Raw genomic sequence first — 27,856 nt, 5'->3', positions numbered from 1 at the left:
AAGACAATAAGAAATGCAGGGTTCAGTACCTCCCGGTAGGTGTATCGGCCATCCACCAGTGTTGCTCCAACAAGCCCTCCTGGACCTGCCACAGATGCAGCCAAACGGTGACATGATATTAAGCTTCCTGTCACCAACTTCACAATTTCAAAGTTTTTCTTTAAATCTTGAATAATGCTCTTGGCAATAAAAAATTAAAAAAAAAAGGAGGTTTTTATATAAACAGTACATGTACACAGCAATTTGCTCTTAAACAGACACACACCTCTAATCAAAAGGAGGAATGTTGCCCCATCAGAGTCAGCTGTATCCCTTCCAAGCACTTATACCCCCTGATGTTGGTGTTTTCAGCATGTGCTGAAATCCACATGCTGCAGATTGCAGACGAAGTCCCACACCTCCACCCAGCCACTCTACCACCCATGTGACTCATTGGTACTTTAGTCTGTTTTCCAAGAGTCAATGTCAATTCAATTACAAAGCAGCTGGTCTAAACATTAGCCATTGTTCATTTCTTAACAGAAACATGCCTGTTAATTATTCTACAAAAAGCTGAGAATGAAATAAATTAGTCCTGCCACAGCAAACAGATTTATATACACATATCCACACACAAATGGACAGCACACAACACAGCATCTCTAACTGAACAGTTTGTTTATGCTACCTCATTAAACTGCTTGTCAAAGTATTTATTAGCTAATTTTTTTCTCTAAATTCAAATTTCAATGTTTTACAGAAGCAGAGCCAAACAGACATACACAGGGCTTTAAAAATCATCTCAGCATATATCCTTACCTTGTCTTGTTTTTGGTACGTTTGCTTAATAAATGAACGCGTGATTTCATGGAGCTGACGTAATGCTGGCACCACCCACACAAACTGAGGATTATTGTGCTGGGATGACTAGTAGTAGGAAAGGTAAAAACAATTACACATGTGGTACATGCCCAACAACAGATCGACTTTCCTCTCAGACTCCTGGAAGACTAATGATGTCTATTAATGCCGCTGTTTCAAAACAACAGCTACGAGCTCTGCAGGCTCTAGTTACTTGTTCCTGGTCCCTTTCCAAACACACTCATGGTGCTCTTCTTCCCTTTCTACAAGAAGTCCTTTGACACACATAAGCCATTTGGTTATCCCTGTTATTCAGCCAAAGTACCAGCTCCTTGCTAGAGAACATGCAAATTAAGTAGCCAAAAAGAACTCAGTTGCACCAGGGAGAGATGATAAACCACCACCTTCCTCAATTACAGGAGATGAAGCAGGCCTAAAACAGCATAAAAGGGCAAATCCAGTCAAATAATGTTACTTACTGCTAAAGCAAGAATAATTAAAAAAAGAATCTCAAATACTACTAGGGGTTAAAATAAGAAATTTCTGATTGGTGCTGCAAGGAGCCCTCTGATAGGAAGCAAAGGGTACTTAAGCTGCATTTTGAAAGAGATCCTACAAAGAATAACCCTCCTACCTCATTGTTAGACCTGCTCATCACTTTTCTGGAAGGCTTCAGTTTCTGTAAAGTTTGACCACACAAACCAGTACTGAGGTTGCTTGTTCAGAGAAGTGATGTCTGGTTTAAATACTGACAACAACCAATACCACCTACACACTCAGAGAGGTTAGAGGAACCTGCCCATAACAGGTAGCTCTCCACTGAAGAATCCCTCATGTATTTGAGAATGCTGCCTCAGTATTACATTCCCTCCCAGTTTATGTCTTTATGACCCCTAATGAAGGGAAATAAGAACACAATGTATTTTAGAAGTCTGCTGTATGGTTACTCCAATCCCTTCTAGTTTACAATTACAGCTTTTGTTAGTGCTTCCCACTGCAGCATCTCTGTAAAAGCCTTGCCAGAATATAATTAAAAGGAATAAGATTAGGAAAGCATAAGAGAAGATCCAAAAGAAAAAAACTACAACTTTCAGACATTGAGAATTCAAGATTTGAAATCCATATTCATGAGCACACAGAAGTGTGATCAATATCGAGAAGCAACATTACATGCCTTCTGAGCAACTTACATCCTCTACAGATGCTGCAACACAGACAAAACCTAATTTATCATGAAAGAAATGAATGAAAAAAGTACAAGCCTTTTTCTTTATTTAGACCATACTTCTGACTGAAAAAAAAGGAGACAGGAGCATTCCTGCAGGCCTCAAGAAAAACTGCCTGCTATGTGAACAGTGCAGATAGAATATATGCAGTCTTTTAAGCTGTGCACATCTCTGCTGCTGCCAGGAAACATCACAAGCAGCTGTGGGAATGGCTTCTTTATGTTATATGAAGAGAGTTCAAGTATTTTACTAAAATACGAAACTGCTACAATTTAAATATTGATTTGCATTTTGAGACTTAATGGTCATGCCAGAACACATGCTTAACTCAAAGAAAACTAATCTAGGCTTTCACATGAAAGGGACAGTTAAAATACTGACATACCTTTATAGTGGTTCCATTTGCAAATTCTAACCTTGGGCCCATCCTGGTAGTTTCCCATAAACTGATCACTCCTTGTGCTGAAAATTTGCTTAAAACAAAGGCAAGAGACTTACTATGAGTCTCAAGGTCAACAAAGTGGCTCACACAAAGCCTACCCCTCTCGTGGACTCCCCAAGGTAAGAACTTACAGATGGGACACACAGTTTGTGCATCTTGAAAGAAAGGGCAACATCAAGGCTAGGTAAGATCTCATTTTGGAAAAGATAAAATAATAAACCAACCCTCTTTATATCTTCTATGCATTTGATGATATAGCTTCTTTTGATTGCCTCTTTCACTGCATAAGCATCACTGAGGATTGTCAGATGTTCCTCCAAGGCCTGCTGAATAAGACTACATGGTAATGTTGGAAGATGAGCCAGCTCCCAAAGTACCTCCAGAACCTAGAGGAAGAAGTGGAAGAATAGTCAGGACCTAGGAAGCACAGAGACTAGCAACTCTACGTTTAATAAACGAGAAATTCAAACTAAAACCATTCACGTGCCTTTCCAGTGGTTGTTTCCACACGTGCTTCTCGACCAATGCGCCCGATCAGGCTCAGCAGCTTCTGTCTCACCCTGTCACTCTCTGTCTCCCAGCTCTGGATAGCAAAGAAATCACCAAGCACTGTTAAGTCTGTTAAGTCTCAAACGTACACAAAAATGTAATTCACAACTGTTTTACTGCAGGAAAATCAAATATAAACAAATATGTTTCCACCATATGTATTTCCTTATTTCTGTTACTGGGAGTTACAGGACTAATTTCCCCAACTCTTTTTTCAAATATAAATTACTAGAGAATAAATATAAAATACTTTAGGTACCTTAGGACTGGCTATATAATGTACTTAAAAGTTAAGTCAATTAGCAATACAGTAACAGATTAGGCTTCTGGGATAACATAAAAATTAGTAGGAAAAGTGTTATTTTTTTATAGCCAATTTTACATTTATATAAAAAATACAAATGCATTCAAGGCATTTGCCTTTCAATACACTGTGTGCATAAGTACATCTCATCAATTCTCTTCCTAAGGAATGTAAATTCATATGAAAACTTACCTTTTGTATTAAAACAAATAAATGGTTGAGCTGATCAGAACTAAACTTCACAGCAGCTGCAGCAATAATGGTATGTATGTTTTCAATCACAGTAGAGGATTGTCCTGACTGAAAAGAAGAAGGAAAACACAAGAAGATAGGTCTTTAACCCAAATGAGATAGAGAAAAACCTTCACGTAAGCATTATCTTACTGTTCATGCTAATGAGAAAGAATAGCAGATTTTGACATGTTAGAAAAACAAGGTCAAAATAACTGTCTGTGCTCCTCATTTGCCTGGCAGAGAGGTCTGGTCAGAGAGAAGTAATTCTAAAGCAGGAAAGAAAAAGTCTGCCATTATTACAGCAGCTTCTACCTGCTGCAGTGGGAGTAATACAAACATCATCATTTTTATTGCTTGGTGAAGTTCATGTGTGGGGTGTTGCATCTCTGACACCCTATAAGGCTTTACTCAAAAGTGAGCAATACAAAAATCTCCTCCCACACGGATGGAGGCACCATGGTAACAACAGCCAGAGAGGGGGAGGAAGTTTTGTGTTTTATTAAAGAATAAAAGTGAGCGAACTAGAATCATATTTCAGCTCTACTAAGCATTAAAGACCTGCTGCTATGCCCGCACATATGGCAGGGCTGACAACGTTCAATGAGTTTAGTTTGAAACATCAACATTTGGACAGAGAAGAAAACCATTTCCTGCAGGGGAAGATTAGTTTTTGGTCAAAGTTTCCACGTGTCATTTGCATTAAACACTCAAACCACCTTTCCCACACAGTGGTAAGTTGCATATACATAAAGTGAAAGCCAAAAGACGACTTGTCATTATATGGTCAATTATATGTAGGTACTGCAAGGTAAATGGGAATTCATACAGGTTGAGCCCACTCTCTTTGAAGTCACGCTGTAAGCCACATTCAAATTCATACCTCCAGTTACAAAAATTAAAATACTTAGTCATGGTCTTTGGGCTGGACAAACACTTTGTCACCTTTTTCAGGCTGCCAACCTCTTATTCCAATGAAATATTTTTGCAGCCCCTTAGCACACACTGCTAAAGAACTGAACTTCATCATAGGATTTAACAACTGTGTTACAAGAAAATGCCAGAACACTAGATTTTAAATGGTAAAGGAAAAAGTAAAAGAAAGCCTCTGCATTAATTATACTGTTAAAATCTCAACATCTCCACCTTGCAATAGAGATGCATAGATTATAAACAAAATAAATCCCATCATTACAATGTGTGCTTCTGAGAGACAGTCTAAAAGCACCCACCTAGCCGTGGCTGCTTACCTGAATTCTCCAAATTTTAGTGAGCTCATCTAAAGATAATTTACTGCCCAGTAGTTCAATAATTCCCTTTATACGATCACAGTATTGCGCTTGGTCTATATTACCTGTCAAACAAAGAAAGGCAACTAAATTAATATATTTAAAACAGTATTTGATACACTAAATGAATGAGAATAAACAAGTTCTTTTAAAAGGAAGAACAAAGCAATCTTAATTTGAAAATTCTTTCTGTACTGTTACAGATAAGTCTATCACTACAAAGAAAAAGAACAAGGCTCTTTCCACTTTTATTTTTTTTTACTTCATAAAAGTGATAGCAGTCCACCCCTGTAGAACATTACCAGTTGGGAAAGAAAATCCTCTTTTATCTCTTTTCTAGAGGCTAACAATATATAAACTGACATTAAAAACCCAGGGTACAGCAGAAGACATCTGCACAGATGTCAAACAGAGGACTAGACTATAGTAGCAGAATTTGCAGAATTTTACTTTATTTTGAAGACAACAAAGCCTTGAACTCTCCTGTTAATACTTTTAAATTAAAATGTATTGAAAGGGACAGATGAAATTTTAAAATTTAAATCCTTCAAAGCACGTGCCAAAAGTCTTTGTGGGAGTTCTTACCTTCTAGAGCAATCGACAGAACCGAATTCTCTACGAGCCAATTTAGCAGTCGGTCTGTATCTATCGCATTCTTCACCGACTTGGAGACAGTGCTGTCTTCTATTAATTTTGTTACCTAGAAGTTGCAAACTGTGAGATTCTAACAGTGATTGCCACATGCATTATACATGCACACAATGAAATCTATTCAAAAAGGCTTATTATGAAGCTTAAGCAGGAATCACAAAATATTTTGAGTACAGGAAGTGTTTGGGATTTTTTTTGTTTGGTTGGTTTTAGGGGCTTGTTGGATTTTTTGTTCATTTATTTGTTTGGTTTTGTTTTTTAATAAGCTGTTTAAAAGCAAATTCCTAACCAGAAACACCTTCTCATCAGTCTCTGATGCAGCAGAATCTTATTCTCATTATGACACAGAAAAGCTGGCCTGTGCTGCCAGGTATCTCTCTACAGATACACCAGAAGTAGGTTATCTCAGCCTTCTGCTTGTTACGCTCAAATCAGTGTCCTATTTTTTATCCAATACTGAACTGATACAGGCTCCTCACTCTAGGGAGAAAGAGCACATTTCTGCTACAGCCTTCAAAAGCTCCACACAGATACACAGCATTTATGATTAAGGACCAAACAGCAATGAGGTCTAACATCTCAATTTTCCAATAAATAAAGCAGGAAAAAGCACAAAAGAGGGACTCAAACACTACAGTCTCTGCACACAAGCATAATAAAAAAATGCAATTACATAGTGCAATGACCTGATACGAGTGGACTGAGATATAAGTGGAGGTTTAAGTCCCATTTGGTCTTTTTCTGTTTTCTACCATTAAAAGGAAAAAAAAGGGATATGCCACAGGATACTCAGGATTATCTCAAAATGAATATTGAACGAATAACATGGACCATTGCCTATAAATCAATCTCAAACCACACTTCTTAGAAAAGGCTCAAGTTATGTCTAGTTCTTTCTAGTTTGGAGGCCACAGCCCTTGCAGTGGCTAACAAATATTAAAACAACTCCTGAATAAATACCACAAACAACTCCTGTCATATTAACTTGTTTTGGTATTTATCGTGAACTGAGCTTTTGCTAAGGCAACATAATTTGTAAAGAAATATTGTGCCACCTCTTTTTTTAAGGTTGTGGTTTTGGTGGCTTATTAACAACCTATCCCACTTACACACATGAGCACACACACACATACAAAGCAAACCTACTTCTTTGAGGGAATTCATCTTTGCACTGAAGTGAGGAGATTTCAACATGCGCAGCAGGATGTCCAGCCGTAAGTCATCGACTGCAGTGACCAGATCAGGTTGGAAGCGCATACACAGCAGTTTGATACCAGACAAGAGCTCAGGGATACTGACTAGTCTCTGTTTAAAACAAAACAAAAAAGGACAAATAGAGACATTGCTATTTTTGCTATTCTGTTTCAAAGGTCTGTGATCCACAAAGAGTAGGTTTAGTGACCCAGCACAGACTCTTTAATCTATGAAATATAGTACCACGTACATCTTAAAGTATTACTTGTACTCCAGAAATTTTAAGACAACAAAACCATCGGTTAAAACTACAGATTTGGTACACTACATTGCTCCCCTGTAGCTCCACAACCTATGAATACTTTCCAGTTAACAATTAACAATTTAAGTCTTATCTAAAAAGTCAACACTCAAAATTTTAATAGAACTGAATGCCAAATTCAGGGTAATGCAGGAAGTAGCCACAAGTTATTTACATGGACACTTTACCAACAACTACCAAATTCTCAGAAGCAAACAGCTAATGCAACAGTCATATGCACACAAATTATATGAATTTCACTGACTGCATGATAGGAAGCATCTTCAAGTCAGTTAGAGAAGTAAGCATTCAACATGCTGCACAAGGGGACCAATAAAACCAAAAATTCAACAGCAAAAGTGGCAAAAAATTTTAAAAAGGGTCATAATGTTAGATATCTACTGAAAAAGGTATTGAATGGAATTGGGTAAATGCATTTTGATCTATGTCATTCAGTCATAGATCGACGACAGAATTCAGAACAGGCTGTATTTTTGCCAGTGAAAATAAAGCTATTGTTTTAGTCTACATTGCCAGCATTTCCAAAACACACAGGAAGTTATTCCTAAATATTTAATATGTAAAACATTACCTTGTCTTTCAAGTCCTTCTCTTCTACATTCTGTACATATTTAATCATTTTATGAATGACTGGATCCAGCATGGGCTAAAGAATGTGAGAAAAGGCATGACAATCATTTTAATGTTTCCCGAAATCAATTACACTACTCGAAAGATGTGGCTGCAGCAAAATGAAATACTTAGCTGAAAGCTCACCATTAGCTTAGACATAAAGCAACACCTATAACATACATAAAACTATCCTGAGAGCTATGTCCAGAAAAAGAAGCAATTAGAGTAAGAACCCATTTCACATCACTGTAATGCAGCTTTACAAAAACTGACAGACTGATGGACCTCTCAAAATGCATCAGTTATTAGGTGCATGTGCCTCTCTGACTCTCATGGGCTTCTAAACTATATCCTCTTCAAATAAATATTTTTAGTCACGTACTAACTCAATATTTTTTGTTGGTGAGTGCAGGTGTGAAGCCTGGAGTGCATCTGCACATACGAATATATCATAGTGAAATTTTTTTTGCAGTACCACAATTTTTGCAGTGTAAACTCTCATATTAATGTGTTTGATCTCAGGCAGCAAGTTAAACTAAATGCAAAACCCATCCATCAGGCTGGATTCATTTCCCACATGGTTTACACAGATGAAGCTTACTAATGGCCGTGGTAAAGCTTCTCGCTGTTGCAGATGCAGATACATGACTACAGATCGCTGCTTAGAAAAAGAATCTAAACATTGTCTGAGCCCTTTATTCATCACCCGCAGGATGCTCAAAATGGTTCCTTTACTTTCTGCAAGGATTTTCAAATTAGTCACCAGTTTCACACCAACACAGTTGGAAGCAAATTTTCAGTCCTCTGACAACTCATAACAAAGACATTTTACCTGTACTACAGAAGAGTTAAGATATTCTGCACAAACTCCAAATGGCTGAACTAATGCAGAGATTGCCTGAAAGACAGACAGCAAGTATTTAGGTGCACATGTAAGAGATCTTTGCATAGTTAGCAATCTGTATCTTAAAAAGCAAATGAAGATGAACAAGTACTATTTATCTCATACAGTAATTTCCAGTCACTTGCAACGATTGTTGTAAAGGACTTGTACACCAAAAGCAACACATAGTTCAGGAAAGATTTACTCTATGGCACACACTAGAGTATGTGCTATATATTATATATGTTATACATGGCATATAGTATGTGTTATATACTTTTGCCTGAAATAAAAAGTGCCTTCCCCGTTTTCACTAGTCTTGGTCCTCTCATCATCCTGTTCAGTCTTCTCTGACTGATCCTGTTTCAGTCAGAGAAATAAACAGACGGAAAGGAACACATCACATTTTGCTTGCTCTCTACAGCAATGAGAAGTGTGAATACAAAATTTAAGGTTAAAGCCATATGGCAAATTTCTTTCCCCGAGCATTACGTGGGAGAAAGCTCTTGTAAATGTGTCATATACATGTCAAGATCCCTTCAACGCATGATTTTAAAGTGGTATCTATTATCAAAGAAATTAAATGTATAAAGGCATTATCAAAATCGGTTTCTTCTCACATTGGATCAAGAACTGTAAAACTGAGTGTGCACCAGTGCAATCAAAGGCCTAAATTAAGTGACACTGACCCAGATTTCCTTCCTAAGCAAGCAGTTATTAATCATTAAACAAAGTCAAGTCAAAGTTTCCACTGAAGGACTGGGATGTAAATGGTGTTTCCTTACTCTTCTGTCATGTTCACATATCTCTGTATAAAGCAACAAATATCAATATCCCAAGAAAATGAGTTGAATTCTCTCTAATGGCATTTCACTGAAAGCAGACTGATTTTGTACTGGGGGATAAAATTCCAAATGACATTGTTTGCTTTTACCCTCCTCATTCTTCAAACCGTGAAAGATTCATAAGTCTCCTGAATATAGGTTAGGAAGCCAAAACTAGCCACATTAGGCTTTGACACCAAAAATAGTTTAGCACTGTTGAACCATTCAGTTTTTAGACACAGCTTTTGAAAAGTTGTTCAGGATTAGACACTGTCTTTCTAAGGATTTTTTTCCTTAAACTGTGATTTTTATAATAAATGACAGAAGTCAATTCACTTGCAGCTAAATTCAGCTATGGATAAAGTAAACAGAAAACCAGGGACATACTGGTGAACATACAGTGAAACTATTTTGATTGACATTTAACCAGAAGGCTGAATGTCAGCAAAAAGGTACACTAATTTTCCCTCTTTTCTGTGACGTCTCCAAAGCTCTTCAGTCAGAATTCTTCTGTACAACCTCATTTGACCTTCAGTCTGACAGCACTTCTCCAGGGCTCTGTGGGAATGTTGCTCTGATACCAAAGCAAAGGTAAGAGCATTGCCAAAAGGGACACTGCTTGTTCTATGTGAAGGGTGTAAAGGAAAGGGAGAAGTCTCATGACAGAAGATGAACTCACCCCAAGTTCAATATCTTCTGAATTGAGTTTGGACTGAATTGCTGAAAATCCACCCAACTCTGCAAACTGAAATAAAATAATCAGTATTATGTAGTGAACTACAGTATTAAATAAGAGATCATAGAAAATACTTCACTAACAGTTACCAAGATGCCTACAAGTACCCTCTGACATGGAATATTCCACTCAAAATAAGCTTTATGTTTTCATGGGAATTCAGGGGCACACCGGAGAATTCAATGCAATTATACCTGGTTCCAGAGTTTGAACATCAAGCTACAAACTCTGTCTTCAGTAAAAAAGGACATAGGGAAGAAAGTGAGACCACATACAGCAAGAGCTGACTAGCCCGGCACTTTTGATTGGAAGACTTTTGCTTGCAGCCTAAGCTGAGGTCTTGACTTCCTCTAGCCATAGCTATCATGCTAGGGTAAGGGTGCTCAAGGGAGAAGGCAGCAATTCAACAAGATGTAGTTTGCAAGGCCCTTCTCTACATATAGGCAGGATTAAGATCTCAAACTGTATTTTTGTGGTTGTCAGAAAAGTGAAGAGTGAAAAAATGAGTCGGAGTGGGGTGGGGGGGAACAAAAATTATCTCTGAAGACAAATAATTTAAGTGACAAACAACAATTCTGCTTGGTTTACATTTACATACCCTGTTTACCAGATCCACCAGCCACCCGTGAGGTTCCTTGAACAATAAGAACATTAACAAGTTAGTAGCTGCAACATCAACGCTAAACATTTGTCTTCTAAAACAGGAATTTGGACAGGCACATTCAGCCCATTAACCCACACCTCAAATGTTATGTTAACACACTGTTATTTCAAAGGAAACAGCAGGTGTTTGTAACAGCTCCTTTACTAAGCACATAGTTGGAGTTCTGGTTGGTTCTCATGAGCATCATCCTTTTTTGGACTCTGCTTGACATCACTGCCCATGTGCTGTGGCAACAGTACACACTGTGGCTGCTGACTCACAAGCAACTGTATTTATAGAACATTAGCAGCATGGAACAGTGCTAAAGAACCTTTCCCAAAGCAGCAGATGTAGAATTTTCTTTCTGTGGCCACAAACTTGTTTCCTGAAGGAGAGATCAACTCCACTGATTCTGTTTTAGACCCACCCATCTGGAACAACTGTGACAAGACAGTGCAAACCTCAAAAACTGCCTCCTTGCCAGTGTGTCTGACATGAGGATATCATATCCCTTGCTGTCAGAAAAGCATGAATTCTCTGCTAGAGCTGAACACTTGGAGTTATCCTGGTCATTTCACACTCAACAATCAAACAGATGACAGTCCTTAGATACACAGATCTACCCGTTATGTACTTCATGTCTAAAGCAGCACACAGACTGTTGTGTTACTTTAGACATGAAAGTACAGAAGTTTCTAAATCTAGCCTCTAACAGAGAACTGGGACAATTTGAGAGGAGAAATTCATTTCTACAGACCAACATATACTGAAGATGTATTTGCTATAATTCTTGGTGACACATTTAAGGTTTCTTGTGCTATAAATACCTACTAATCAAACAATCTTTTCTGAAACAAAAACATCTACACTAAAAGTAGTTTTTAGGGCATGGCCACGCTTACCTTTTGAAATGTGGATATGGGTGAGACAGCATGCATGTTCCCCTCCCCAAAAACTTCTGCCCAGTTTCTCTGGCACACCTTCATTCGATTCTTGAAATGATATTCATTGTCGGGATTAAATGCCTTGAAAGAACAATGAACACCATGGATTATGCAAGCCTCGAAACCTATCTTGATAATATTTGACTTCTTCAATCGAGCATTTTCTGGGTTGGCAGTTAAAGATCTAGCAAAAAATAAAGTTGAACAGAAGCCCCCTGCTCCAGCCTCTCAGTTCTCATTGTATAAAGCGTTCTGAAGCTTCCATTCTGTACAGACAATACCCAATAACCATGTGAGCCAGAGAGCTGTAAAAAGGGGAGCTCAACTCAAAGTACCAGTTTTAAAAAATAAACAGTGAAGTGACAGCAAATGTGATTTTTTTTTTTTGAGACTGCTAGTTTTCAGAAGTTTTGAACAGTACTCACCCCTTTGAATTGTATGCTGGATGTAAAATATCTGCAAGCAATGGCTGCAGATTTTAAAACAATAAACTACAACTCACAGTTGGAAAAAGCATCAAGACCATAAATACAAAATGCCAAATACCCAGATATCAGAAATTGCATCAGAAAGTCAAATACCATTGTAAGTACACCGAGCAGGCCCACGGGAATAGGATCTTGTTTTACTCTCTCTGCAACCAGGTCCACTAGCAGCATAAGCATGTTGTATATTCCTTCATGGATTTCAGTTCCCCATTTGTGAACGGCACTGGATGTTAACAGCTTAAAAAGAAAAAAACGTGATTTTTTTTTAAAGTTTGAGCACAATCACAAAACAGGAGAAAGACTGTTTCCAGAGCAAATGCTTCCTTGGAGTGCACTAATCACTATCTGGTGTGTTTTTCAGATGTTCTTCCTGCACTAATGCCTTAAGAGTTAATTCAATTTGTAATTTTGCTGAAGAACACCTTAAATCACACTTCATGACAGAAAATAAAATGTATCAAACTGTTTTCCATTTCCACGCACTGGTAAAGACTGTAACCTTTGCAAAGAACAACTAATATGAAACTAATTTGCTTGCAGATTGAACTCACAACTATTAAATCTTCAAGTAGGCAGTCACAAAGCTGAACTGATTGAGCTGTAATAACCATTTACCAATTCACACTTTTTGAGCAGCCTCTATTGGAAAACAAAGGCCATGTACCATGAAGAGAGAGGTATTTAATCTGCTTCCCACCTACTGAAACATGTTCTTTGAATCTGGTCTCATGTTGTTTATAAAGGACACTAGGCTGCCATCTGCAAACTTCATTTAATGTCTGCTAGCTGGGTCTGAACAGAAGCAGTTAAAAAACTTAATAGTTTAAATACAATTATTTTTTGTACCATTAATAGCGTTTCTTGCAAATATTTCAGCAAATTGTAATTCAGCACATTCTAAACTTAGATTTCTACAGATTATTCTTCTGCAGGAACTATCTACACCATTTATTTTATATGCAAAAACCACCAAGTGATATAAAACTATAGTATGTAAGATTATTACTTTGATAGCCAAATGGAAAAAGAATTTTCCCCTTAAATTTCTATCTTCCCTAAATATAATTATATTCTCATTAATTTAAGACTAGGACTGAGTAACTTTTAAAAAGGTGTACATGTGTTTTTATGCATATGGTTGAAAACCTGGGCAAGAAATTTAGACAGTATCCAAAATGGATGGAATAGTGGGAAGTGAATTGGTTTGGGAAACTCTTTAGAGAAAAGTCACAGAGACCCAGAGAAACACAAGGCATTAAACACTGAGGGGAAAGACAAATTCTAAATGGATTGTGAAAAGAAATTAGCAACCCTCTGAAGAAGGAGCAGAAAGAATAGTTAAGGGAAATCAGACTGTGAACTTGCCACTAATGACCTTATCCAAGGGTCTTTAAACCTGTCTTTAGGCTCTGCTAATTATTACAGAGCTCTTCATTTAAGGGAAAAAAGTAAAGAAAAAAGCTTTGTATGATTTTAATCTAAGTTTCTGTATGCTTTAGTCTAGGAAAATAATTTGAGTGTGACTGTAATCTAAGAACACACTCAGCAGTTGCCATAGTTTCTCAAGTCTGGATTACAAAACACTACTTCCGCCATGAACAATGCAAAGAAACATTGAATTGGTCTGCTGTACCTACTTACCTTTTTAAATGCTTCAGGCATGCATCTATCCATAAATCTCTTGCAATTCTCATCGGAATCAGAAAGACCTTTACAGAAAGGAGAGTGCATTTTAAAAGTATTTTTAAAATATACTTTTTAAGATTACCTCAGGGATCTCGTCACAAGCTTTTGGGAACACCAACCCAAACCAGCAGTAAAAAAGTGCTACTGTTCATTCATAAGTAGCATGCTTTTTCAGCAACAAAATGCATGAGTCAAGAGAACTGCTTTTCAGAACTAAGGAGTTTCACAATGTCCACCTTCTACAACCTCTTTAAGCATTCTCACCTTAAGTAACTTGTAAGCTTCAAAGTTTACAATTTGTACATCATTACTGATGCTTCACAGCCTCCATCCAACCCCAAATCTAAGCACAGCCTTTTTAACACAGATTAGAAGCAAAGAAGCAAATCAGAATCACTTAACAACTTGTATTCTTCCAAGAGATTACAACATCCCTTTAGTCTGCCATCAGTCATGACAGAAAAAACATCTTGTACTCTCATTATATACCAGTTGTTGGGCTTGGTGCCTCCTTAACACTCTTAACCCCAAGCAAACTACTGAATACAGAAAAGTCAAATTCGGGTCTAACACAATACAAGCATTTCACTAGGGAAAAACAACGAGTTATACAAGCGTGCCACAGCATGGATTTAGATGACAGCTTGTTTTTACGAATGGAAAAATAACCAGCACAATGACAGAAACGAGTCAGTAATTCAGCTCTGAAAAACTGTAATTTCTACAATCATTAGAACATAAAGAAACATGTGCTCCCGTTTTTAAAAAAGCTTAAGTGAACGAATTATTTCAGAGAAAAAGAAAAGAGATCAACATTCTTTTTACAGCATTGGGTGGAACAGTTCACTGTTAACCACTTTCCCAGAGATGTGATCAGGGTGCCAAGTAAACAACTGCTAGATTAAAGTGAAACACACAACTGCCCCGCATACTGTCTGTGACATCCTTTGAACATATAATCCGTATATTTGTGGAAAGAGAACTTACCCAGTCTTGCTAGGTAGGTGGATGCAATTAGGCACTTGCCTAGAGACTCCTCCCGCTTGTAGGGTATGGACCAGTGATCTGTTAAAACTCTGCTCTCCAGTTCATACAAGTTAGTTGTTGGAAACTCAATCCCTTCACCGGAGCAATTCCCATTTTCATCATTTTTCTGGGGGGGGGGAGGGAAAAAAGACGTTCAGGTAAAGCAATTTCTCAGACACATTAAAGAGTTTAGTAGCTTCAGAAAAGGCAGCTGTGCTTGTAACAAGCATGTCAAACTCTCAACCCTGAGGCTGCTTGTGTTTTTCAAAGTAGAACTTAACATTTCAATTTGAAGGGATTACATACCTGTATGTATTTCATGCTACTATGTTTACATAACTAATTGTTAACTAATTGCCTATTTAAGAGGTAAATCTTGTTCCTTAGCATATCAGATCCTAGAGCCAAGTGATAAGTACTTCCAGTCCCTGTGAGACTGTAGAGTACAAATCTTGATCTCCATAGATCTGCATATTAATCCTCTGTTCAACAACTGCTGTAGAATATGGGAACAGTTTATTCTAAGAGAGGTGCATTTCATCCCATCACATCAAGAAATACTGGACACTGTTCCAGTACAGTGGGATTTTTTTACTAGCTAATGAAGAAAAATGTGCATCTCAAACATAATTGTCCAACAAGGAAACTACAATTGTCCTTCTCCTGAAGTCAAAACGAGTTACTGGCAAATATTACAGAAGGGAACAGGGAAAAGGCAAGCAGAGGACTCCAGCTAAGCTTTACAGGTTTCCTTGCTAGTGCCACTAAACAGCAGCTCTTTCTGTGTACAGGACACAGAATTACCCCCTGGTCTTCGCTAAGTACCATGTTGGGTAACTGTCTCAGCAGCGCCAAATGAAGAGCAGACAAGTTATTCATTTATTTTCTTTTGTTTGTTTTTTAACCTTGCATCCAGCTACCCAATGTGTCAAAGAGTTCACATGGACTACCTTTCCCTGCCTCCACAACAGCAGGCAAGGCAAGCAGGAGAGAGGACAGAACGTCTGGATCAGGCCTGGCAGCAAATGGAGTGACTGTCAGAGACAGTGGAAAACACAACCACAGTGATGGTAACAAGATCCCACCGAGAGAGAAGCCAGAGACAGAGGGAGGAAGGACAAGCAGGAAATAGAGTAAAAAACAGACAGTGTCAGGAAAGTGAACAGAATAGAAATAAACCAAAAGAAAGAACTGAACTCTGGAGGATGTGGTATACAAAGAATGAAGTCAATGTATGTGCACAAGTGTGCTTCCAGCTCTCTGACTGCATTTGCTATTTGTAGGATTAGACTTGTTTTTAAAAAAGTACATGTGTCATTCACATAATGGTTCAAAAATACTGAGCCAAGAGAACAGCATAAAGCTTATATTTAAGGTTCACTGATTGCACTCAGGGGCTGGACTTACAGTTTCTGGAGAGCAGCAGTAAAATTTACAGGAATGATACAGAGTGCTCAGAATAACCACACATGTCAATGTTTGGGAAGGAAGGTGCCACCTTTCTCCAACCCCTTACTAAACATTTAGTCCCCACTTTGTCACTATAGGAATTGTACTTCAATAGGCCTGAATATCAGCTTCTGAAACTGGTCACCTGATCCAACACTGTGCATGGAAGCCTAATGTAATTCCCATCTAGTAAATCATGCCCTGTTTAAATACTTCAGGTTTTGAAGAAGAAATGTTTGAAGGTCTAAACGAAAAGACACTGAAATTATTTACAAGCCTTTTTTTTTTTAGGAATTATCCTGATGTATTGACCAAACAGTTTTCAGCTTTTGTAAAGAACAGCCCACGCAGAGCACAAATCCATTTCCTATAGAAAACAAGGGTGAGGTTATAAAGAAAGCCCTCACAGTAACAGGATGGGATACAGCTTTTAGTATAATAAAGGCAGACTAAGGATAACAAACACACAATTGCTGAGCACTAAACGACTGCAGTTCAGCCCAGACTTGCAGCCAAGGAAAGCAACATTTCAGCAAGTGATTACAGAAACTGAGCTACGTTGCTCCATTCTCTGGAGGAAAGTGTCCACGTTAAATAAAGCCAGTGTTAGCAATAGACAGTTTAAGAGCTGCAGAGTAGCAGTGCAGACCTTCAGCTATTGCTGAAAAACTCTGCCTTTTGTGTTCTCCCATCTGCATCCAAGCAATGCTGCTCTTTCTTTATCTGTTTCCACACAAGTGATTGCCAGTGTCCATAATACGGAAATTCACAGGGAATGAGTGAAATAACACATTCTTCACTGTACATTCAGTTCCCACATTATCATAAATTGTGCTTAGGACATGTCTGGATTGAGTTTACCAACAATGTAGTGAAAAGATTTTTTTTACACAAAAAAATGAGCGTGGTACTGGGAATATTGTCCTAGTAACAATGGTAACTCTTTGCATTGAAGGAGCATGCTTTTGGCACATTCCACTAATTAGGAAACAATGAGTCTTCTTGCTGATCAGCCTTCTGCTACCAAAACCCTGCCCAGAAAGTATCAAGTTTAATTATTTATTAATTTTAGAACATATCACACACACATGGCTTCACAGGTACTGTGAAACCTGCAGGGCTCAAATAAATGCCCAGGTAGCTTAAAACTCAAATTCTCCTTCAAACCATTAATATATTTAATACTCTGCATTTCTGGGAGATTACAGCTATGTTCACTTTATATTAGCACGGACTGAGTACTGTTTTTTACAATGTATCTACTACAAGTAACAGTCTCTTTAAAGACTTCTTGCTGCTCTTTCCTAATTAGTTCCAAACTGTTCACCATCCAACTTTCAAATCGATTTGCACTGCTCTTTAAAGCGAGGGATTTATTACCAGCAGCCAGCAGCTGCTGCAGCACGAGGGGAAACGTCAGCTCAGCTAGGCTCAGCTCTTGCGTAATCTTGTGCTGGCTGGAGGTCTTGCACACAGATCTCATACTCCAACACAGGCTGGAGATCTCACTTGCTCTGTTAACACTCACAAATGCAAAACAGCTCTGAACAGGCCCTCACAATCAATGCCTTGTAACTCAGCAGCTCAGAACTGCCATTACAGACTCTACTGACCACAGGTCCACGGAGGAAATACAAGCTTTTGAAGAATGATTATGGTACATGTGAAAATAAATAGTACGAAAGGCCATGTCAGCCTCCTGAAAAGTGGTTTTCTGGATCTCTTCTTTGGGGAATTACATGGGTTTTGCTTGCTTGTTTATTTTTTAATATATATATATAAAACTACCTCCTTCGCCTCAAATAGGTGACTTAAGTATGGTGTTTGCCAGGAGATGATGACCTGTATCAGGACTTTGCAATTCTGGCTGAACAGACTTAACACTGAACTGGCACCTGACATGTTAAGGATTTGTAGGGATGTTCTCCAACAGAACAGTAAAAAGCAAAAAAAACCAAACCAAACCAAACAAAACAAAAAACAAACCCCTATTCCTGGTAACCAATGTAATCATCCAAAGATGAACTGTCTAAAAGTCTGTGAGGATCATTGTTTTCCGCAATAGGAAATCATGGTGCACATCACACAACTGTGACTATTCTCCCTCCTTCAGCTGAAGTCTTGAGACCAAAGAACTTTCGCTGGCAATCCTTTAATATCATTTCCCATGCCTTCTGATATATCTGTTATTATATAAAAGCCCTGAAGATCCCCTCACTCTAACAGTCTTGACTCTTCTGGCTTATTTTCAAGGTGTGAAAATACAGTAATGGCTAAACACACACAGGCTCCCAGGAGAAATACTCTCACAGGAACAGGCTTAAGCAGTGATTCAAGATTCTCACTCTGGGGACCTGGTACCTCCCACAGTTGCTTGCAAGGCTGAATAAACAAAAATTGTTAAATATATGATCAATAAAGTATTGCTTAAATCTCTAGTAAAAAACCTTCCATGGAAGAGTAACACAAAACAAAAATCAGCCCTCACACAAAAATGAAATATAACTTAATTGCCAAAAGGTCACAGTTCAAAGCTTCAAAATGTATTCCTGTAGTACTCAGCTAATTAACTAATCAAACACTCTAACTGAAGCCACTGACAGTTCCCATACCAGCTGCTTTACATAAAATAACAAGGAGTTTAAGAATAGTTTTGATGCTAATTGACAGCCTTAGTAACGAAATTACAGTCAAACTGTAATTTAAATTTGTTAATTTGATTTTGATAGAAGACTACCAACAGAATTTATTATTACCAGAGCTAAGTCACATCATGTGCTCTTGAATCTAATATAATTTAGGAAAAAAACCCCAAAGTCACATTTCTTTCAACAAGCAACAGGATCAGACTTTCTAAGACACCAGCAGACCAAGCAGTTCCCTTCACTCTTATGCCTCTCTAATAACTGATTTTCACAAAATAACCATCATTTTGTAGCTAAGAAAATAGATTTTTGACATTCCACTGCATTGCTAAAAAAAACCCAAACCAACACCCTATTTTGTTATTATGTGCCTACATAATACAGGACAAAATTTAATTGCTCTGAAAAGCAGTAGTGGAAAAAAATGCAAAAAGCCAGAATTAGCCAAAAAAAAAAAAAAAATCCTAGGCCCACCTTTCAGTTTTTATCACAGTCAGCATAAAGAAATCAATTTTTCAAAGCTTCAGCTTCCCCAGCTGTAAAGTGTCAGCAGTGATGCTCCCCTGTGCCACAGCACACTGATGCACCACTCACTAGTGTTTGCAGAGTACTGCAATGCTCAGGTGGAAGGCAAGGTGAGAGAAATACATCAAATACCCATAAAAATAGAGCATTTCTCTGCTCTCTGATCTACTATGCCCATCACTTTGTGGGAGAGCTATGAATCCTGAAGTCATGACCTGACAGTCCTTCCATCTGCAGACTATTGATTAAAGCAGCTTTTACTTACACGTCTGGCTGTCAATTCTTTTTTCTGTTAATTAACTCTTTAAAGGAGGATATTCTGTTACCTAGAACTGAAACACAGGGGTAAGTATTCAAAGGATTTCAAATAAATCAAAGCTACCATCTTGTACTTACACATGAACATGCTAAGCACGAGGTATTGAATTTTTAAAAAAAAAGTTACATTTTTAAACCTGTAACCTACTTGCTTTTTATAAACTGGTACTCCAGAAGCTTAAAGAACTTCTTTAAACTCGTGTTAAGTGGCAGATGTGGGAGCAAAATTGGAGAGTATTTCCTAGTTGCCTGTTCGTGCCATCATATAAAACCCAGTTGATCCATATTGCTAAGAGCAAGCTCGGTATCTTGTTGTGAGTATGTCAGTGTTATTAAGACTCAGAAGATGGTGTCATGTATGGAATTTCCAGATTATGTTTCTCATTTGGCAATAAGAAAACCTACTGTGACTTCCTGAACATTTTACTGACAAACAGACATTTACTTGCAAAGTATAGCAACAGTTTTTAACTGGTTTAAGTCCTAAACAGAGGCAGCATCTTACCCTTGCATTGTTATCCAGAGAAACAAATCTCTATGGAAAATTTCTGAGCACAGTGATAGATAGGAATGTCTTTTGTTATTCATGTTAAGAGAACATAAGCTAGTTGGGGGTATACACGGATGTTTTGCTTTATTCTTTTTGCATAGAAATGAAATTCTTCAGATTTTTACCATGGACTACTTTACACAAGCAAATGCAGTCTTGTCATAAGAAAAAAATATATTAGTATTTCATTGTGCTAATATAAAAGAATGAGACAAGTCTATTACTAAAGAAAAATAAATCCTCCATTACAGACTTGCCCTAACTGAAGCCGATTTGGACTCTCATCTTGTCATAAACATGCCCTAAGGAAACTCCAGTTTATTTAGTGAACTTTCTCACAGAAAGTTTTGGACACTAACCTTAACTGAGAGTTGCACAAGTGCACTATCAAGAATGCATGGTTAGACTAAACCCTAGGTGTAAAGGATCATAGCAAATTATAACCACAAAAATCCCATGGCTCCACCTTCCCTCTGCCCTCCATCTCTCACAACTAAGAACCCTGTGAGACTAGGAATAAGAACACAATGTGAATTTGAAAAAAAATAAATTCAGCAAAGCTAGAAATTAACTTGGATTTTCTAAAAGCATTGCTTGTACTGCTCTCTCAGATTTCCAGGGTGACAGTGTGATGTTACCAGGCAATATTTGCCAATGTACTTGCCTAGTTGTTCAGAGATAAACATAGTCCTGAGCAGCACAGCAAAACAAAACAACTGAGGCTCTGTAAATATATCACTTGGATTAAAACATCCATTTACCTTCAACAATAAAAGGAGTCTCTTTGCCTTTTTATGCTACTATTACCACAGTACTGAGTGAAATCTGAGCCAGAGATTCGCTACAACCACTTTTGGAAACATATTTTGAAGTTTGATAACAAGTTGTACGTGAGAGAGAGGTCATGGAAAGCACTGTTAGGAATGCCATTCATAAGGAACCAAGGAAAACACTTATCTTGCATGTGTTTTCAGTATTCTTTATGGATATATTTAAAAACTTACTCCATTATCACAACTACAAACAGCCAGACTCACAGCTGATACCATTATTCCTCCCAACCCTTGAGTTTTCTTAAGCACAAACCCCCCATGCTTGTTCTCAAATAACTCAAAACAACTTTGTGTGATATCAGATAAACATTGTGCTTTAAAACAATAAAACAATGAATCACAAATGCTTAGCATTTCAGTACTTAAAATTGAATCAATACTTGCATCTCTGTTTGCCAAAACACCAGGCATTAATAGAGAAGTGCTGCAGAACCACTAGATATTTATTGTAACGTTTTAGCAACCAAAGGTCGGGGTCTGAAAGGGAAAATTAATTCAATAATGCTGCTGAACACTCATCCATCCTTCTGTTCTACAGACGTAAACTGATGTATAGTGAGATAGAAACCAGAACCGACAAAGCAGCTGATTTTGACAGTGTGTAATTACAAAAATGTGACTAATTAATATGAAAAAATCTTTAAATGCCTCTCAAGACTGCTCTGCTGGGCATCAGAAAAGCCAGAATTGCTGTAAAGTAGTAAGCAGGAAGATCAAGTGGCAAGAAACTGTAAGCATACTGGCTTTTTAAATTAATTTTAATTTGGCCTGTGAAACACATATACCAAAGGCTACTCCTACAGCAGTACAAATACGTGGTTTTTTCAAAATAAAAGCTTAAAAAAACCCCAGGCACTTCCTTTCCATCTTTGCCCTTCTCATACAAAGACCTACTGTTCCTTAATCCAAAAGCAATCCAAATGATTTGCTGGAATTAACTTCTAACACTGGCTAATTTGTTTTTATTCTCATTCTTCCTCAGTATTTCACTTCCTTATTAAACAGCTGCCACTGAATAGCACTGTAAACTGGGAAGATGACCAGAAAATGCTTCCAGGGGACATTATAGCAGAGACACTTCCTGCCCAGCTGAGAAGTTGGCTATAGATCTGCCTCCTACCTCCGCTGACCCCCCAAGGCATCACCTTCACACCAGTAATTATGAAGTGCTCCTCTCAATCCACAATTATTCTAACGATCACACTACATGATAATGACTTTGTAAGTTATTCAAAACAAAGCTTACATTTAAAATTAACCAACGAATTTCTCACTATTACCCCTATTTTCCCTGATTTCATGCAGCATCTCTATTAGTCTGTGTTATGTCAAGAATGAAATGCAGGGTATTTTCTTTCAAATGCTTTCAAGGAAGTGTTAATGGAATCAGAACGTAAGAAGAGGTTCCACACCAGGGCCACTCATTTTTGAAAACAGTGATGCTGAAAATCAGGAGTGCTAAAATACTAATTCCACTTGACATTCTGATGGCATCCAGCCAGGGACTCAATGCCAAAATCCACCACAGAGCTTTATTTGATTGCTTAATTGTTTTACAAGGCCAATTCGCAGACAAGCCGCACTGTAAAACTTCCATATGAGAATGCAAGAAATAGTCACTTTTGCAAAGCTCAAGATTACTTGCAAGACAGGAGATTGACTTTAAATGTACAGAATTGCAGTGTGAAATTCACCTCATTTGCTTGAAGGCTAAATACCTTCTTTGTCTTTAAATAAATACAGCTCCTTCCATTCAAGGATCAAAGTACTCCACAACCCTAATGTCCATGGTTCTCCTAATAAAGCACACACCATTATCCTCATTTTACACATTAAAAACTAAACCAGAGGTTAAGTTACACACCCACCATGACACAGCGCATCTGTGACAGAACTGCTTTCAGTCCTGAGCTCTAATAATGAGCAGAGGTAGGGTTTGAACACAACAGTTCTGCAGCATGACTAGTGAGAATGTTCCTGGCACTGGCACTCACTACGGTTGCTGGCCTGTTTCTTTTACAAAATCCCCTCCTCTTGAAATCAAACAGCACCTCAAAACCAATCCTGGACAAGTTTTATTATAAACCTTACCTAGGAAAATGTGGTGCGTGTGAGCTTTTGATCCAGTTCAACTAAAACAACATAAATCAAAAGAGCACATGCTGAAGGGGACAGGAATAGCTAGAAGGTAACATAATCTGTTCATCACAATTTACCCAAAAGGTCATAGTAATGACTCTCAGAAGCTGTTTTAAAAACAAATTAGGATTATTTTAGTGAAGGTTATGCAAACTGCTGTTACATGTTCAGCAGTTTTACCGACCCCTTACCACAATTTCAGGTTCTCTGGTCATATTTTCCACATTTGTTTAGCCTGCTCTTCTCCCTCTCATTCCTCTCAAATTCATTAAAGCCAGCAATTGTGGCACTTGTGGCAATTCATGGACACACTGACAGACGTTGTCATCACATTCATTTATAGTCTTGTCTTAAATTATAAGGATTCATATAGCAGTTCATCAGTCATATAGCGGCTTATCTGTCAGTCATATAAAGAGATGAGCATAGCATCCTTCACCCACCTCCCTCAGCAAAGAATCACACTGTGACAATCTGGATGTTGCCTAAGGAATAAACATAGAAATTCCAGATTCTTGCCAAACTGCACTCATCAGATTTACTGTCAACAGACATAAACATAGAAGTTATGTCAAACAAGCAAAGTTACCTCTTCTAAAAGCAGGTGATTTCAGTTTATCAATGTGGTTTAGTGCTACACAGGGCAAAGCTACAAAACAGCTGTAAACCTGAACTTCCTGCTATTTCAGGAAAACTGTGCAAACGAACTGAAGCCCCCTTTGCATTTCCAAGTTTCTCTGGCCTTTTTCTTTTGATGAGTTAAGCGTGGTCATGTTAGCCCATCAATGCCAGAGGCACACCACAGCTATTAGCTTAAAACTGAATCAATTGCATGCTCTTTGGAAGACGCTGGCCTGCTGAAAATGAAGTTTTAGCTCTCGTGAAAATGAATTTGTGCATATCTTCATCTCGAGCCTCACACAAAAGGCAAGCATAGAGTGTGTGTTGGGCCAGCTCACAGCAGCTCTCTTGCTTCCGGGCCAGTTATTCCAAATTTAGGCTTCTCTAACACTTTCAGACAGCCCTGAAGACCAGCAGTCTGGATCACTGAAAGACGATTCACACTGATTTTTACAATCTTATCTAAAGAAAACATGTTTTTACTAGTATGATATGTATCTGGTTGCTGTGCTGTTCTCAAAAGAAAACCAGGAGACAAGCCTTTCTTTGATCAACATGAATACTAAACAGATTCTAACATTATGTAATAGAGACCAAATAAGCATATGCAAACATAATGGATTCATTACTGATTAGAGAAAATGTAAAGTGTTTAATCATTCATAGATCTATTCTTAAATGCATGCTAAAGTGTACTCAGCCAAAAAAGGAACGTAAATTCAAAGTACGGACCTGTTACATGCATGTAATGAAGAATGACTAAAGCTTTCTTGTTATTTTTAAATTTAAAACATCTAATCCTAAGTTTTGTTCATGAAGTACTAGACTAGAAATTTTTATTTAGGAGCAAATTTCTAAGAACTGTGCTCCTTTGATGTATATGTTCATGTACGTTGCTGATATATAAAATCCAAAAATCTAACACACCACAACCTCCCCACTGAATAAAAGTTAAAACTGGTATTATGCTAGAAAGAGAGATGATATTGAGAGCAAGAAAACCAGAAATAACATCAGAATTACCACAAGACAGTATGGGGTACAATATGTTTTACCATAATGTGTATGACTACAATGAATAATATAGCTGCCTGTGCAATGGCTTTCTGTATAGCTTCATTTGCCATAAGCTTCTGCTGAATGGAAAACTACCGATTAAGCTGATTAATTACTGATTAACCACTTAAAGAATAGCTGTAGTTTATTAAACGTAATGCTAGATTACTTTTGAAGCATAAAACCCCCTAAGAACTGATCATATATAATTTTCCCAGTTTTACAAAGAATATGTCAAAAGCTGTTAGGTTGTACTGCAATACTGGACAAATAAGCCCAGGCAACAATTACAATCTTAAGACTTTTACAAGTATAACTCTACTATTACAGAAACACTGTTCTGCATACACATGCAGGAGCTGACAGATGCTCATATGCAAAAGAATCCAATTACTAAATTGAGGCCTGAATTTATATAGTTTCATGTAGCAAGACACCTCAGCTGTTCTGAAATGCCTGCTCTGTGCAGTGATTTGCCTCTATTGAAATGTTTTGGCTTCCCTCCTGTGGGTTAACCAGAACACCAGTCAAAGCAAACGAACGTGAGTGGCAAAGGAAACTATTACAAAGCATAAGTAAGTTTGATCAGACGTACAAGTTGAAATAATAGGAGGAAAATCCTCTTAAGAGCTGTCAAAGTGTCATTTGCAATAGGAACAAGTGCAGGGGAAAAAAGTACTTCTCTGAAGTTTACACTGACAGCTTCTCTTGAAACGTCACACTGACAAGCCAGACTGTCCCAACCACGACTACATTCGATAGGAAAATCCACCCTCCGGGTGGCTACAGAGATCTAAATGCCAACAAGGAGAACTCTCATTCACTCTCAACCCTTCACAGCAAAGACTGAAAACCAGTTCCCTGACGCTTCAATCAGGCAAGTTAAACAGAGACTCCTGCGCAGCACACGTGCCATCCCACGGATCACCTTACTCCACAAGCACACATCAGCAGCTTATGGGAGCTCAGGATCTAACCCAGTTAACTCAGTGAACAGGATCACCTATCTTTATTCCGCGAGATTGGACGTCAACATGCTGAAGCTATGGATACGGATGATCTGTGCAAGTGTAGTTACGTACCAGATACGTGCACGTGTTCTTCATAAATGTATTTATAGATACATACACACACATACCCAGAAAGAGAGCACTTGCTGGCACAGCAACCCTCAGGATACTGCTCACCAGAGCCTAGGAGGGTACGTGAGTTTTCCTGGTTTGATTCACGTGCTTAAGCACCTGCTATTGACCAATTCTTGAGACAGAGGCTATGCAAGGCGGCCATTGGGTACCACACAGCAAGGCCTTCTGCTGTTCTCATCCCCACGAGTTCCACAGTTTGGACACTACTAATTAGCTCTTTTCATATGAGAACTCTGGGAAGTTTCGAAAAAAAGACCTGGAGGAGGAGAAGGCTTTACAGGAAAGCATTACACTGACTGTTCCAGGCAGCAAGGAAAGCATCATGAGCGTATTTGCTGGCTGAGCGATTCAGAGTTCTGGAAGAGGATGGAGGAGCGAAAAATGCAAACAAGGAGGAAGAAGAGAATCTGGCAAAGTTTGGTGTCCTCCAGCACATCTACTTCAGTTTCGTTTTGGATCAAAGCTATAAGTTACAAGTTAAAGCCTTGTTTTGAAAATATCTGACTTTACTGCGTCCCTATTTCAGAATTCACGCTCAGCCTATCCAAATAAAACCATACCTAAAGTCATACCCACACTGCACTTTCCTTCACATTGTGCAAACAGTTAACAACAAAAAAAATAAAATAAACAGTCATTAGTCACTAGGATTATGCAAGAAGGCAAAAGAGGGGGGAGCGAAAACCAGAGCCCTACGGTAGCCACACATTCTTGGAATGCCAAGGAAAGCCTTGGGCGCGCTTCACCTTGCAGCGATCGCAGGGAGCGGGCACGGGAGCACGGCGGGGAGCCCGGAGGGAAGGAAGCAGAGCGAGCGGACAAGGAGCCACCAGCCCTGGGGGTCCCCTGGGCACCCTCCCGCCGGCCCCAGGCCCGGGGTGACCCCCGCCCGCCGGCCCCGCCGCGGGGAGGCTGTGGCGGCTCTCCCGTACTGCCCGTGGCCGCCCCACAGCAGCTCACCTCGGTCTCCACCACCTCGTGGTACGCGGGCGGGGGATCGAAGCCGCCCCCGCCGCCGCCGCCGTCCCCGTCCCCGCCGCCCCCGCGGGGGCCCTGCCCGCCCGCGGGGGAGCCGTGCCCGCCCGGCGGGCCCTGCCCGCTCTCCATGGGCTCGTAGCCGCCGTAGTGGAGGCCGGGCCGCTCATTGGTGAGCAGCGCCACGGCCTCGTTGATGTCGTTCTTGGCCAGGCGCAGGGCCTTGCGGATGGCGGCCGCGTCCGAGAAGCCCATGCAGAGCAGCGTGGTCATGTGCTGCTCCTCCTCGCTCTCCATGGCCGCGCCGGGGAGCGGGGCCGGAGGAGGAGGAGGAGGAAGAGGAGAGGGAGGAGGAGGAAGGGGGAGACACCCCCGCGGACCGAGGGGCGCCGGGCTCAGGCGCTGCCGGCCCCGCGCGCCGCCATGTTCGGGAGCGCCGCTCCCCTCCCGCCGCCGCCGCCGCGGCGGCCGCCCCCGCCCCGCCCCCCCGCGCGCCCCCGCCCCGGCCCCGCCCCCCCCGCGCGCCCCCGCCCCGCCCCGGCCCGGAAGCGGCGGCGAAGCCCCGGCCCGGGGAGCGCACGCGGGGCCCGCGTCACGTGACACGGAGGGGTTTGAGCGGGGAGAGGTGTGGGGGCATGAATGGACCGGCGTGGGAAGGGGGCGTGGTCAAGGGGTCACGTGAGGGCGGGCGACCGTGCCGGGGTGTGGGA

At 39.5% G+C, this 27,856-nt stretch overlaps 1 protein-coding gene across 4 annotated transcripts in view; it reads right to left on the bottom strand.

Moving 5' to 3' along the window:
- The window catches only part of USP24 (ubiquitin specific peptidase 24), a 62,858-nt gene extending 35,256 nt beyond the window's left edge, over window positions 1–27,602 (bottom strand). For 2 of the 4 annotated variants that reach the window (XR_010432809.1, XM_064665144.1), the window contains exons 1-18: window positions 27,132–27,602; window positions 14,852–15,017; window positions 13,820–13,887; window positions 12,272–12,415; window positions 11,649–11,771; window positions 10,702–10,737; window positions 10,047–10,112; window positions 8,493–8,558; window positions 7,620–7,694; window positions 6,679–6,837; window positions 5,467–5,581; window positions 4,843–4,946; window positions 3,554–3,661; window positions 2,996–3,091; window positions 2,733–2,894; window positions 1,475–1,519; window positions 799–906; window positions 30–179 (exon numbers count right to left, since the gene is read on the bottom strand). Coding sequence is in view for 2 of the 4 variants with exons in the window: in XM_064665144.1 (XP_064521214.1) it covers window positions 30–179; window positions 799–906; window positions 1,475–1,519; window positions 2,733–2,894; window positions 2,996–3,091; window positions 3,554–3,661; window positions 4,843–4,946; window positions 5,467–5,581; window positions 6,679–6,837; window positions 7,620–7,694; window positions 8,493–8,558; window positions 10,047–10,112; window positions 10,702–10,737; window positions 11,649–11,771; window positions 12,272–12,415; window positions 13,820–13,887; window positions 14,852–15,017; window positions 27,132–27,443 (2,103 nt within the window). In the remaining 2 variants the exon portion in view is untranslated. The remainder of the gene's footprint in view (window positions 1–29; window positions 180–798; window positions 907–1,474; window positions 1,520–2,732; window positions 2,895–2,995; window positions 3,092–3,553; window positions 3,662–4,842; window positions 4,947–5,466; window positions 5,582–6,678; window positions 6,838–7,619; window positions 7,695–8,492; window positions 8,559–10,046; window positions 10,113–10,701; window positions 10,738–11,648; window positions 11,772–12,271; window positions 12,416–13,819; window positions 13,888–14,851; window positions 15,018–27,131) is intronic. The other 2 variants (XR_010432810.1, XM_064665145.1) reach the window with 1 other exon arrangement.
- Window positions 27,603–27,856: the final 254 nt, after the last annotated feature.

The sequence above is a fragment of the Pseudopipra pipra genome, chromosome 9 (assembly GCF_036250125.1).
Source record: "Pseudopipra pipra isolate bDixPip1 chromosome 9, bDixPip1.hap1, whole genome shotgun sequence".
NCBI lineage: Eukaryota > Metazoa > Chordata > Aves > Passeriformes > Pipridae > Pseudopipra > Pseudopipra pipra.
Note: the sequence above shows the minus strand (reverse complement) of the source record. Positions and strands in the feature narration are given on the sequence as shown.